The following is a 14929-nucleotide window of genomic DNA, read 5'->3' as shown; positions in this document are numbered from 1 at the left end:
ACCCTAATTTCTAGGTCTATGACCACAGTGCAACCTCCCTGAGAGATGAAAAAGTGGTTTATTCTTGCCACAGATACACAAAATTAAAGTTTAAAAAAATCAAATCCACATTCGGTATTAGGTTTTTAACTTGGGAAGGGCTTATTAAAATTAAAAATTAAAAAAGATGGCCTAATGACACTGTGATCATCCGCGCATGATGTGTCTGTTGTCATTGATAGATATTGACTCCGTGGAAAGGCTTGAAAATGAGGGAGCTTCGTAAAATTCTTTTATTTCAAAAACAGAGCGGTCAATTGTCAAAATTTAAAAAGTATGTGATAGCTGATATGTTCCCCAACATCACCAGCTATTTAGTTACGTTTGGTTTATGCGTTAAAGTACAAAAAAAATCAGTTCCCGACGATACCGTTCTTTCAGGGACACCCTGTATAGAGAATTTCAACTTGAAAAAAAAAAATCAAAATTATTTGATATCAGAAGGACATTCCTCGTATTCAGAGTTCAATTTGATATGTCTGATGTGCTCTCAGGTCCCACAAAAATACTGTCGAAACGTTCATACCATACCAGAGATCTTAACATGGTGGGATGGAAAATTTCATAGGATGATTTTTTATTAATTATATTTCGATTGCGTTACATGGGACCGACACCAAATGTTTGAGAGCGACTGACCAAAGATATTGATTTAAATTAACAGAAATATTGTATACGTAAACGAAATCAATATCAAATATTTCACCGTTTCCGAATCCGACACCTAATTTTATGGTTTATGAATCATAATTTTATGTATAGAGAGGTGACAAAATATAAATCAATATCGAATATAATTCTCCATGTGTCACCTCGCTGATCGTCGCGTCCTCAGGTCACGTGGTCCATGAGATTGCAATATACAGGTCTCCCTCCATTCTCCATGTATCACGCTACTGGTTTGAGCTTCACTCTCATTTTAACTGCGGTATACTTGGGTGTATAAAATACGAAATCGGGAGACTGGACCATCAATTCGGTATCATACACTTTTATTTATCATAAATACTGAAGTTCCTTCTCTTTCGGATCTAAGGGCAATCTTTAAATCAACATGAAAACATTTCAAAGGGGTCATGACCAAATCGGTGATCGTCACCTTGTGAAGCTGATTGGACTTATGATATTCGCTTTACTCAGTTATTCATTGCTAATTCACTTAAGTTATAAGGTAAGTTGATAAAGTGACAAATAATCACATGACGATATTAATGTAATTTTGAACTCCGGACATACTAGCTATTTATGGCGGGTCATAAGGTGGACACACTCCCGGGACACACTGTCCATTTCATATTCAAAATTAACAACAAAATTATTTTTGATATGTTTAGGTTTATACTCCCTCTAATAAATGAACAACACTTTCAATTTGAAACCATCTTTACTTTTTCGTGGCGACTAAACAAACCCTATTCAACAGGCCCGACTGACCCAGAATTGTTTGAGAATTATTTTTTTGATTTTGCTAAAATCATTTAAAAGGGAATTTCGTGATCCACAGCCTCATCCCCCCCCCCTCACTTTTCTATAAAAAAATGAGGTTTTATACCACTGGAAACTTCTGGCTACATAATGTTTATGTACCAAAAATTTCTTGCAGATTAATTCGTTTAGCAAAAATATCGTCAAATTTGAATTTCGTTCTGGTATACCAGAACGAAATTACAACAGTGGCCTATGGAGCAGTGTAATACACATAATCATACATAACTCGCAAACGCAAAATTGGAATTAACTGAAATTTTGGGAATAAGCTTTTTTCGTGGATATCTACTGATAAATGTCATAAAAAAAGATGCTAGGATCACGAATTAATCCTCCTTTAAGTGGAAACAGGGTGACTGCATGAAGGCAGACATGTTTTGCATTGGGAATTTTATGAAAGGTGAAAAGAGCACCATTTTGGAAATTATCACTTGTGCGAGGATTTTATACGCAAAGGATATGTTCAAGACAACTTCGCTGAACAGCGATCTTCGCAGGACAAGTGAATCAGGAGATGCATCAAGAACATTGAGGATAACAAAACCTTGTAATCAACAAGAAGAAGGCTGCTGGTTAAGTAAGAGCCTAAAACATTTTATTGATTTTAAATGATTGTATGTATTTATGTTAATTTAAAAGAGCAATCTTATTGGGGTTTTTTGATCAATAATCAATAAAGTGAATGGGCTAAAATGACTGGAATACATGCATGTTCATGGTACTTTTTAGCATACTTTTGCCTTGAAACTTGGTCAAGGTGTTTCTGATATGTTCTATTGTATTATATAGTCTGTTCGCCTACATATTTGCATATTTGCATGATTAATTGGCATTTGTGCAAATTAGCTCATAGGCATCAGTCTGTTCCTCCACCCCTGCAAACAAAGCAACTTGTAACACGGTGATTATGTCGCAACCCAACTACATGAGCACATTGTTTGGAAAGAGAATACTTTTAAAACACTTGGTGTTAATTTTTCATTAAATGTGAATTCTTTGTACGAGTTGAATTTCATTCCTAAATTGAATCAAATTCAGCAAATTTTGAGTTGTTGGCGTTCAAGAAGTTTGTCTTTAATTGGTAAAATTACTGTTATTAAGAGCATTTTGCTGCCACAGCTTTTATATTTATTTTCGGTTTTGTGTATTACAATTCCTAAGACATTTTTTAAGAGATTGAACACTTTGTTTTTTAAATTTATTTGGAATGGTGGGAATGACAGGGTTAAAAGAAATTATTTATTCAATGACTACAGTGATGCAGGGTTGCGTATGATTGACATTGAAGCTTTTTCACAAGCTCAAAAATTAGTCTGGTCAAGACATTTACTAGACCCCAATTATGATAGCTTTTGGAAACTTTTAGAGACACAGGTTCTTCAGGTATTTCATAACGATACTACAGTTTTATGGAAAGCTGATGCGCCAAATTGTGTTCTTGCTTTGCTAAAAAATTCACAGTTAGCTGAATCCCTCAGGGTTTGGTATTTGTTCAGAGATAAGGTGAAAGAGAACCTTGGGTACAATGATTATCATCTTCAGAACTCCATTTGGTGGAACCGGAAGGTGCGTCTTAAAACTAGGAAGTTCTTTTTTATCAGGATTGGTTTGAACATGGTATTTGCACTCTGAATGACCTTAATAGAGGACATAACTTTGTGAAAACATTTGAAGATCTTGTTATGGAATTTGATATCTCTATTAGGGACACAGTTAGCAGCCTGGACAACCGATTCTTTTGTTCTGCAAGACTCACTCAGTCATTTAATGAGGCAATACAAACGATCGAATTTGGTGTTGAAATGAGCTAAATTTTGAGTTGCAACTTTTCAATGTAAAATTTATTTTCTCGGCCAAATAAAAAGCAATCATTTTCATTTTTTCAGTAAATGTCAGGTCAAATTGTAGTGCTTGATACTGTATTTTTTTTTCAAATCCTAGTGTTAAACTTAGGCGTGAAATTCAGTCATTTCGTGTAAGATTTTCGATTTTGATAGGCTTAAACTCTGCCCGCGAGCCTTTTTTGGATCAACCTTTTAGCTTTTCAAAGTAATATAGTTCGCTAATGAAGGATTTTTCCCAACTTTCTAACGCACATCACCGTGAGTGATATATCATAGTTTTGTCAGAATTTCCGTTTTGATTTCATCATTTTTTATTCCCGCCTGAAAAATTTCAAAATCAACGCGTGAAATCAAAAGCTAATACTAGCATTGTGGATCGATATCCCTGGGTTTAATAGGAATACCGGCATGGGTACAGTGTTGCCAGAACTTCAATATAGCAACGAAATTCCCAGACCTAATAGCGATCCTACTGATCACAGCCGCGTAGCTGGGATTTTTTCCAAGGGGGGGGGGGGGACGCCCGTATGGGGCGGTGGGCCAAATCCACCAAATTTCCCTGCACTTGGGGGGAGGGGGAGAGGGGGCGGGGGCCCAAATAGTCAATTTTTGCCAGGCTTATTGAATATAATCGTATGGTATTGCATATCGTATGGATTCTCCATCTCTCTTCCTCTCTTCTCCCTCTGTCAGGTTTTTTTTTTTTTTCAAAAACCTGTTCAAGCAATTATTTAAAATTGCTTACCTAAAAACAGAATAACTTGGATGTTAATACTTGACGTAGTGTTTCAATTGTGTGACTGGGTATGGTGCCTTTTGTTTGTCATAGGCCCTAACGAAGCAGCCAAAACAATACCAGGTTAAACATGGAAGTTTATAAAAACCAATAAATAACCATAAGGAAAATAAAAAATTTGTGGCAACAATAAGCCTTGCATTGGAAGTCATGGTTAAAGTGTGTTGAGTACCACCCCAAAGTTTCCCTACATACACCCCCACTACCCACCTCACACACCTCTGCACCCACCCCACCCCATAGGCCTGCATGCACATGATATTACATAATAATATATAGCATAGCTATACATTTAGGTATACGCCTATACATGTCAAATTAAAAACAAACCCGAACACAAGTCTGAAGGGTGTCATGAAAATGGCAACCCGCGATGGGGGGGGGGGTAGGTCATACAAAATTCACCTGGAGATAGGAGGGACAGAAGATTATAATATATAGACCCACACGATGTGCGTTACAGAGGTGGGAAATATCTTTCTTTAGCAAACTATATTAGTTTGAGACGCTAATAAACCAATTCCGTATAATAACACGCTAATTTTTCTAGGTTTGGACCGTGGATTTTCCCGTGGACCTCAAGCGTGCGTCTCTTTTAAGAGAAAATACGGACTAACCTAGGTAAACAAACAAACAGACAGACAAAATGGTCTTCATAATCATGGAATCCATAAATTGAAATTGCAGGCTATCACGGGAGCAAATTTTTAAAATTCACCTCATTTACCAGAAAAGCCAATTGGGGATTTGGGCTACTAAATCGCTGGTCGGGCAATATGCTTTTCAATGGAAAATTGCCCTGGATGACAACAATGAAAATATCGACTATTTCTGCTGGTTGCTCACAAGATAAAAGTACTAAGTTTGACATTTTCGGAGCATGAAGGGAAAAAGCGTTAAATAAAAACGCAAATTCTGACAAAACTATAATATATAGACCCACACGATGTGCGTTACAGAGGTGGGAAATATCTTTCTTTAGCAAACTATATTAGTTTGAGACGCTAAAAGCTCGCAGGCGAACTCAAGGCCTATAAAAATCAAAAATATCACACTAAAAGACACAATTTGATGCTTAATTTTAACACCAGGATTTAAAAAAAATATATATATCCAAGCACCAAGTTTTTAACTGACATTACTAAAAAAAAAAAAAATATTGCTTTATATTAGACCGAGAAAATTAATTTCATAGCAAAAAGGTGTATCTCTGAATTGTGCTGATTTTAACATGTATCGATCGACTTTTAGCGCGACTAAGCATTTCTAAAGAATCAGTTGTCCAGGCTGCTAACTGGACAGAAGAAAATACAACTCACTTATGAACGGTATTTTAATTGATTGGTTCTACAGTCCCAAAACAGTTCAGGTGAATATTTTTGATAACATAGTTGCTACTTTGTTTGAAAATGGCAAAATTACCAAGTATTCTTACAATATTTTGAAAGCAAAGTACAGCCCTGTAAACACTGAACTATTTTGGATTGATGCCCTGAATCTTGATGATAATATTGAGTGGAGTAAAATTCATGATAACAACTTTACTTGCAGTATTGAAACTCAGATGAGAGCATTTTACTTTAAGGTTTTTCATAGAGCTGTTTGTACTAATAAATTTCTTCATAAGATTGGTAGAACCGATTCTCCATTTTGTTGTTTTTGTAAAAAAAATGATGAGACCCTGGTGCATTTGTTTTGTGAATGTGAAAAAATTACTTGTTTGTGGGATAGCTTGAGTGCCTGGATCGAAAGTAAAACCGGTGAGTGTTTTGGATTCTCAAATTGTCAGAAAATGTTTGGTTTGGATGTTGAAGATTCTGCACACAAAAAATGCCATCAACTTTCTTGTTTTATATTTGAAATATTATATTCATAGATGCAAATTTCAGGATGTCAACCCTAGTTTTCAAGCTTACAAGAACATGGTGAAAGTTAAATTTGGCACAGAATATAAAATTGCAGAAAGCAAAGGAAAACTGGGTAATCATTTTAAGAAATTTTCCTTTGATCTTGGTTTTAATGGGATGTAATTTTCAAAGATCATTGTGTGTTATTTTTATTTGCACTGTGATATGGGAAAGTTATCTGTGTTTTGTTTTGTCACTTGCATGTATGTGTGTTTGGGGGATGGGTGGGTGGGTGTGTTGACTGTTGAGGGGGTGTTTGGGTGGGATTTTTGTTTTGTGTATAAAATCCCTGGTCTAGTTTATTGATGTACATGTCACCAACATAATTTGTTTGTCCATATTATACAAGTACATGTTGTATAGTGCTGATTCTGCCCACCCATGGCAGGGGGACCCAACAGTTGCCTTTGTGTTTTCATGCTTTTGCTGGGCTACCACTTCTTATTTTGCTTGCCTTTTTCATCACTCTTGGATTGGTAGTGCGACAGCGCAGCATTTGCTCTTTCTTTTTAACAGAGGTATTGGTTGGGTCCTGTTGTCGTGGTGGGGCGGTATTATTTAAATCTCATGCATACTCTGAACTTTGTATCTATATTGGTTACAGTAATTAAGATGGGGTCTGGTGGACCATGCCTGTATGTTTGTTTTTTTCCTTTCCACCAGGCCCAAGTACAGGTGAATAAAAATGGAAAAACAAAAAAACAAAAAAAAACTACATGAGCACATGTATATCATCCGTTCATTATGGTATATAAACCATTCCTATAATTGGAACTTCGATATCACACCCTTGTCCTCGCTTTCGTTATTATATAATACGTTATATCGATGATAACCCCGTCAACGGCAGGGAAGTGCCAATTATAGGAATAACCTATAGACAATGTTTGAAGTACGTTCACTTTGAGTTAGGCACATAAAACCTTAATTATACTACTATCAGACCTCCAATTCCAGTATAAAGTCCTAATATAGTTTCTTTTTCTATTTTTGAATGAAACAATAAAACGCTGTCGCTACATTTGGACGTCAATGCGACTTTCAAGAATGGAATATTTGACAAAAATGGTCAAAGATGTGCAAAAGACCTAATAATCTATAATATCGTATAATATAGCATTCCACAAGGGGCAAGAAGGTATAAAGATATTCAATGGGCTGTTACACCTCTTCCCTTCCATATCTCCTTAGCTAAACTACTGCTCAAAGCGGTGTTTTTATATTTTCTTTGTTTTTTTGCAGGTGTTTAATAGCAATTTAGCAATAGATACACGCTTTGCTAATCAATCTCTCCGAGGATTTGCACCTCCAGCAATTGCATATAGACATCATGGTGGCAAATATAAAACCACGGCACCACAGATTGCAACAAAATCACCCGACATCAGAAAAGTGAATATTTCACTTGATTTTCCTACCAGTCCTAAATTTTCATATTACTTTGTCAAATCTAACAAGCCATACAATTTATGCGATACTCTTGAAGTGTCCATTGAAGCTAGAAACACCAAAAACGAAAGCAAATTGTATGGTGGTGATTTCTTCTTCGCTTGGATTCATAATGATGTATTACACGCGAGTGCTGCAGCTGATGAAATAATTGATCATTTCAATGGCACTTACACCGCAAAGTTCCGCCTTCACTGGACTGGACAAGTGAAGATCACAATCGTACTTACCCATTCTGCAGAAGCTATTGATGTCCTGAAACGTATAAGGGACACATTACCACCCAGAGGTATTTACCGAGGGATATTTCAACCTGAAGGACACACGCCATCGATCAGTACACCTTGCCACATAACTACTGACATGTATATTAACCCCAAAGATAAATTTGCGAACATGACTTTTTGTAATTTTACCGATGAAAAGACTGGTTTCCCGTGGTTTTGTGTCAAACCAAAATTGTTGTCATGTGACACATATTTCATACATACCAGCATTGGGGATAAGGAATCTTTAGGCGATTTGATATCGGAAAAGGAAGTACGGCTTATCACGAGGTTAGTGTGTTTTTATTCCTTCCCACTTTATTGTATTGTGGTATAGAGTACCTGGTTCATCAATAGATTTGTTTGATCATCTTCAACAACTCCTTCAAGCTATTGAATCTGAAGGAAAGGATTATATTCTTATGGGTGATGTTAATTGTGACCTCTTGACACCTACCCCCACTGTTATACAAAAAGACTGAAATTCATTGGTGAAAGTTTTAATCTAAAGCAAATTATTACTGAACCTACTAGGATAACAGAGACCAGCAAGACACTTATTGATCACATTTATTGTTCTGATGAATCCAAAATTTGTAAATCAGGTGTCATTCATGCTGGAATTAGTGATCATTCAGTCACATATGCAATTCTTGGTAAAAATAAGAAAAATGTTATTAATGATAGGAATAATAGAAATAGTAATAGGAATAATGATACCTTAAACAGTACTAAACATAAACACAGTCATAATTATAAAATTTCTCGTTCATATAAAAATTTCAATGAGCAAGAATTCTTACAAGATTTAGCTCAAACTGATTGGGACCCAATTCTTAAATCTGGTGATGTTGATATATCTGCAGAACTATTTGAGAACATATTTTCCGATATTGTTGATAAACATGCTCCATTTAAAAAGAGAAGAACTGGGAAGAAAACTTCGCCATGGATTACTAATGATGTTCTAAGTATGATGCGGGAGCGTGATAGACTAAAACTTATCGCAATTAATTCAAGCAATGATCACTCTTGTTGGGAAAACTATAGGAAAGCTAGAAATAATACTAATAAAGCCATAAAGGATAGGAAGAAAGAGTTTTTAAAACAGGGTTTCAATAAACATAAAAATGACATTAAAAAGACATGGCAACATCTTAAACATGTTGTTCCATCTAGTAAAAATAAGGATACTAAAATACCCATCATTAACTCAAAAAATGGTCCTGTGACTGATTCCAAGAGATAAAGCAGATGAATTAAATCAATTCTTTTCAGAGATAGTTCCAAAACTGGCCAGTGAAATAGAAGAAAATAATTTTTGTGACAACATGTACAAGAATCTAGACAATACTGATGGTCCTTCATTTGACTTTGTCCAAGTAAATAGTCATTCTTTCACAATCTGTAAGTTTCCCACTTGCTGGAAAAGAGCTTAAGTTATTCCTGTGTATAAGACAGGGGATCCAAGTGACCCCAGTAATATTATAGGCCAATTTCAATTCTTGTTGTTATAATTATCTAAGATCGCTGAAAGGGCAGTTTTTGATCAATTGTACAATTATTTAAATGATAATGGACTAATTAATATTAATCAATCAGGTTTCAGACCATCTCACTCTACATGTTCTGCTCTAATTAATATTACTGAAGACTGGTACAATGAAATTGATAAAGGTAATTTAATTGGACTTTGTATGTTAGACTTAAAAAAAGGCATTTGGCACTGTAGACCATGACATTTTCTTAAATAAGCTTAAATTGTATGGCATCAGTGAGTACTGCATTAAATGGTTTAAAAGTTATCTCACAGGACGAACCCAATGCACTTTTGTGGATGGTACACTCTCTGAAACTTGTAACATAACATGTGGAATGCCACAAGGGTCAATCGATGGCCCTCTTGCCTTCCTTATTTATATTAATGACTTACCCAATTATGTCACACACTGTAAAGTTAATATATGCTGATGATACTATAATTTATTTTGCATCCAACTCAACTACTGATATAATTAATTGTATAAATAAGGATCTTGAAATAATCAATAATTGGCTTCAAAGCAACAAACTTAGCCTTAACATAAAGAAAACAGAATTCATGATCATAGGTTCCAGGCAACGCTTGTATTCTGTTAAAGATGCTATCGAAAATGCTTCTGTAAATATAAATGGTATTAACATTAAGAAAGTTTATGAATGTAAACATTTAGGGGTCCTCATTGATGATACATTGTCTTGGACCCAGCAAATTGAACTAATTTAGTTAGGAAAAAATCTCTTAAAGGTATGTTTATGTTAAAGAAATGTAAATCTAACTTTATTTCTAAAGATATTTTGAATATGGTATATAATACAATCATATTTCCTCACCTAGAATATTGTAATGCAGTTTGGGGAAATTGTGGTATGACTGTTGTAAATAGATTGCAAATAATCCAAAACAGAGCTGCTCGCATTATCTGTGGAGCCCCCTGGGATACCTCCAGTGCAATTGTTCTTGATCAGCTTAATTGGAAGCCACTTTCGTATAGGCATCAATATAACATCTCAATTTGGATTTTCAAAATTTTAAACAACCTTGTACCTCCTTACCTTCTTACTGTGTCAGCTTTTTCAAATAAAAAATACAATTTTCGGCAAAGTGCTCACAACATCTTTATTCCACAACCTCGTACTGACTTTAAGAAACGAAGCTTATCCTACAGAGGTGCAATCATTTGGAATAACCTTGATAACAATGTCAGGAATTCTCCAAATTTAAATATTTTCAAAAATAAGCTGAAGGAGGTTTTGTTCTAATTTATTATTTTAGTTTAAATTTATATATTATATAAATTTAGTTTTCTCTGAAAATAATGTAAATAATTAGGTCCTCACATATGTGTATCTGTATTTAAGTAAGTTTTTGTAAAAATGTGTATATTCTATGCATGTATTGTATTTATGTCCACGGCCCCAAGGAAGAACAACCTTTGGGTTGATTTGGGCCCTCCGTGGTTAAATAAAGTTGAATCTGAATCTGAATCTGAGAATCACAAGCAAACATGTGCACAGGCCCGTAGCCAGGTTTTAGGGGGGCTAAAAGTGGACCTTTTGTGGTTTTGTCCTTCAAGAAAGGGCTGATTTCAACGTTGTTTTTATTTCCGAAAATGTGCACCTTTTGTGATTTTTTCCTTCTAAAAGAAGAAAATATGGGTCTTTTTTACGGATCTGGCCTTTGAGGGTGCGTCGCAACCTCTCACTACCCTGGCTACGGCTCTTCATATGCATATAATGCTTTGATATTTTCCAAAGGGACGAACTACAGATTAGAAATCATCTCAATATAACCCGTATGGTTTGCGTACATGTTTGTTTAATTGGATATGCTGAACTCTGTGCTGAACTCTAATAGGTTGTTTAAAATTATACCTTTAAATATCCATAATTTTGGTCAAAATTTTAAAAAAGAAGTCAAATTTCAAATAAAGGTGTTCTGATTTACCTGTATCAATAATTAGAGACAACCGGAACGGCCTGTGTTCAGTGTGTTGCAAGCTGCAAAATCATTGAAAGCCAAATTCTTCTTTATAATAAAGGTTGCCAATAGTCTCATCATCAGTGATGATGAAGGTAAACATACCTTGACATGACTTAATATTTTGAGGTAGGTGGTAATTTCGTGTTGAGGTACAAATGTTTTGGTATTATTATTGACTTGAACTCCGAATAACATTTATTCAGGTGAGCGACAAATAGCATAGTGTTGAAGTTAAACTCTTTAATCAACATTTATACAGTTTTGTATCTCATTATTATTTATCCACACAGCCCGGAAGTAGTAACCTCATTTGCCTCGCCCATAGATGTGGTGCCATCCAATAGTAAGCAAATTTTAATACTTCAATTCATCTAACTGAACATCTCGTTGATTTGTTTTCAAACCCAATTATTTTTTTTTGTATACAGGGTGTCCCAGAAAAAAATTACCGAGTGAATACAATTGAATGTAAGTCGAAAAGTAGGCATCAGAATCAAAAAATTTAAAATGTAGCACATAGCCTGTTTTAATGTGCAACACGTACGAAAATTTTGTTTGATTCGTTTGACTGGTTGCGAATAAATTAACGATTACATAATGCGCGCATCAATGCAGTTCATTCCAAGTTTGATCACAGGCGCTTTTTTCATACTCGCTCACCGCTTCCTTAAGTTTGTGTATCTCATTAAATTTAGACCACATTATCTATTTTATAAACCGACGGTGTTATGTTATCCATGCTTCACTGAAGATAAATAACAGTTTGTCCGAGAAGACTTTGATTCTGTAATTGGAAGCTTTCCAACTGTAATTCTTTAGGTTGTGCAAATGTGTTATTTTAACTTTTCAAAGAACATTTGAACCATGATTGCCAATGATCAAGTGTTTACAGTTTACATGTGATTATTGATACCATGCAACATTAATGTTTAAAAGTTTTAAAAGATTTAAATTTCTACGAAATATTCCAAAAACTTTAATAGCCTACATTGTGATAAATTGTTTAAGCCAGCTGGAATTCTTTTATCCAATAATTCTTTATGCAACATTTATATCAACGAAAAAATATATTTCCAAGTACCGAGCATCACCTTTCATTTTCAATATCGTGCAGGTTTTCAAATTTGAACAAAACCTAATTAAATGTTTCGCAAGAAACACAGATTGTTTAAAAAGAACAGGTAACCACTATAGTGCGCAATTGTGTTGAATGATCTTTCTTTCAAACTTGGAATGAAGTGAATTGATGCATGTGTTTTGTAATCGCTCATTTCTTCACAATAAGTAAACCGATTCCAGTAAAATTGACGTATAAAATGCAGAATAAGATGGGCTACACGCTGATGTTTAGATTTTTGGATTTTGATGTCTATTTCTCGACTTACGTCCAAATTCATTCACCCGGTATTTTTTTCTGGGACACTCTGTACTTGTTCCAACTTACGTCTAATTAGAATCGGTCATATTCGTAATTGTGTTTCAAGGAGCGGTGTTTGGAGGAAAGCATTATTTTGTATCGTAGTTGTCCTGGCGTAGTTGTGAAACAATTGTCTCCCATAAACTGTTTTTAAATTTAGCAAACCTCAGCTTATTGTGAACAGCCAATGTTACCGTCAGTTATTGTAATATTAATTTGATTTAATCAAGTTTGTGAAACACATTTATATTGGAAATTACAAAATAACTGCTCTGATTACTCTGTGATTTCAGTGTCCTTGAACAAAAATAGGAAAATATTTCAGTGTGATAATCAATGTGGATTCATTTGTAAATATTTTCAATGTGATTTCCGTGTTTTTTCAGTGTGAAAACAAGTGATTTTCAGTGTGATAATTTCATAGTGTATAGTTACCATAATTCCAGTCATAATCAACCCAGCAAATACAAAACCGTTTTAAAAACTTTTAAAACAGTTTTTATTTTGGGTTTTAGTTTAAATAAAAACGTTTTAATAACATTAAAATGTCGGGTTATATAGGCCCTAAAGGTCATGAAAACGTTTTAAAACGTTTTGTATGAAAACACACTGCAATAATATTTTTAAAATGTTTTCAAAATGTTATTGTAAACTATTTTTTGCAAACATTTCTTGCCAAATATTTTGTCGGCAACACTTAAATAACATTATGTTAAAATATTTGCAGTAGGTTATCAATAAATGTTTTTTAATGTTATGAAAACGTATGATACCCTTTATATAACCCGATATTTAAACGTTTTCTGACAACTTTTTATAACCTTTTGCGAATGATGTCGAAAACGTTTTGTGTTTGCTGGGAATATTATTAATTTATTATATTACTATTGATTGTTTCGATTGTTTTAACAACAATAATAATAATTAAAATTATTGACATTTCAGACAGTGTAGTTTCAAAATGCGTGGCAAAGGATCTTGAGGCATGTGTTTCGAGAGCTACTGAAACAAAACCCAACGAAAGTGCTGCAGGATTTTATTTCAAAGACGTGTGGCATTCCCTAGTTTGCCATAATAGAGAGTTCACACCACCAGAAATAAGGAAATGTTTAAAAAATAAAGCATATCCATATTATCGAGGGAAATATGTATCTTGCCAAAGTGACAATGTACGCCTACCTGAAATAACCAAATGTTTACAAAATCATACCCTTTATTTTCTAGGTGATTCAACTATTCGTCAATGGTATGAACATTTTGCTCGATTTATTTTAAAAGACACGATAGTTGAAAAACGGGCCGCAAGGAGTGGTTTTGGACCGAATGTTGCTAGAGATGAAGTGCATGACATTCATCTTAAATATCTATTTAATGGATATCCAATTATACAAAATAAAGTTTTCGTGAAAGACATTAAATACATTCCAAATACAATTGACGAAATTGTGCATGAAAATAGGGTGGTAGTTTTGATTACTATCTGGGCTCATTTTGAATTAACCAACCTCACTTACTACAGAAATCGTTTGCATAAAATAAGAGATTCAATTCAACGGTTAAAATCAAGAATTCCTAGCGCGCGTGTTCTCATCAAGTCTGCGAACACGCACGGAAGTGCAAGTCGAAATGCGGCACAATGGTATATTTGGAATTTGGATCAAGTAATGCGAGAAGTCATGTCTGGTATAGAAAATGTGACAATTATTGACGTTTGGGATATGACGATAGGCCATTATAGTGGTTACAGTCGCTATAAGATACATCCAAACGTAGATGTCATTGCGCAAGAAATAGATATGGTACTCTCTTTTTTGTGTTCGTAAGGTTCTTAAGGGGTTGGCTGGAATGGCAGGTGGGTCAGGGGTCAAAAAACAAATTGTTACCTTTTTTACCACAGCACATGTGTATGTATCATGTGCCACACAGAAACTATAACAAAATAATACCTTAAAGTATCGTTTTTTAATGATTTTTTGTCATAAACACGATAACATAATAGACACAACCTTGAATAATAAATATTGTGGCTAATATATACCGTACGGAGATCAGTGGCGTAGCCAGTGGGGGGGGGGGCAGGCAGGGGGGCCGGTGAGAGGCCGTCGGTAGACGGAAGGTGTTGGTGAAAAATAATTGGGGTGATCAATGGACTAATATTTTACTTTGCTTATGCACGGTGATGAAAGAAAGAATGGAAAAT

General features: G+C 34.7%; 1 protein-coding gene across 1 annotated transcript; it reads left to right on the top strand.

The window, feature by feature from the left end:
* Positions 1 to 859: 859 nt before the first annotated feature.
* On the top strand, positions 860 to 14729 carry LOC140166549 (NXPE family member 3-like). Its single transcript, XM_072190041.1, has 4 exons — positions 860 to 1210; positions 7317 to 8080; positions 11603 to 11655; positions 13675 to 14729. Exons 1-4 carry the CDS (start codon positions 1094 to 1096, stop codon positions 14550 to 14552), a joined length of 1812 nt encoding a protein of 603 aa, XP_072046142.1. The 5' UTR covers positions 860 to 1093; the 3' UTR covers positions 14553 to 14729.
* Positions 14730 to 14929: the final 200 nt, after the last annotated feature.

The sequence above is a fragment of the Amphiura filiformis genome, chromosome 1, assembly GCF_039555335.1.
Source record: "Amphiura filiformis chromosome 1, Afil_fr2py, whole genome shotgun sequence".
Taxonomy (NCBI): domain Eukaryota; kingdom Metazoa; phylum Echinodermata; class Ophiuroidea; order Amphilepidida; family Amphiuridae; genus Amphiura; species Amphiura filiformis.
The sequence above is the reverse complement of the archived record's forward strand: the minus strand, read 5'-3'. Positions and strand labels throughout refer to the sequence as shown.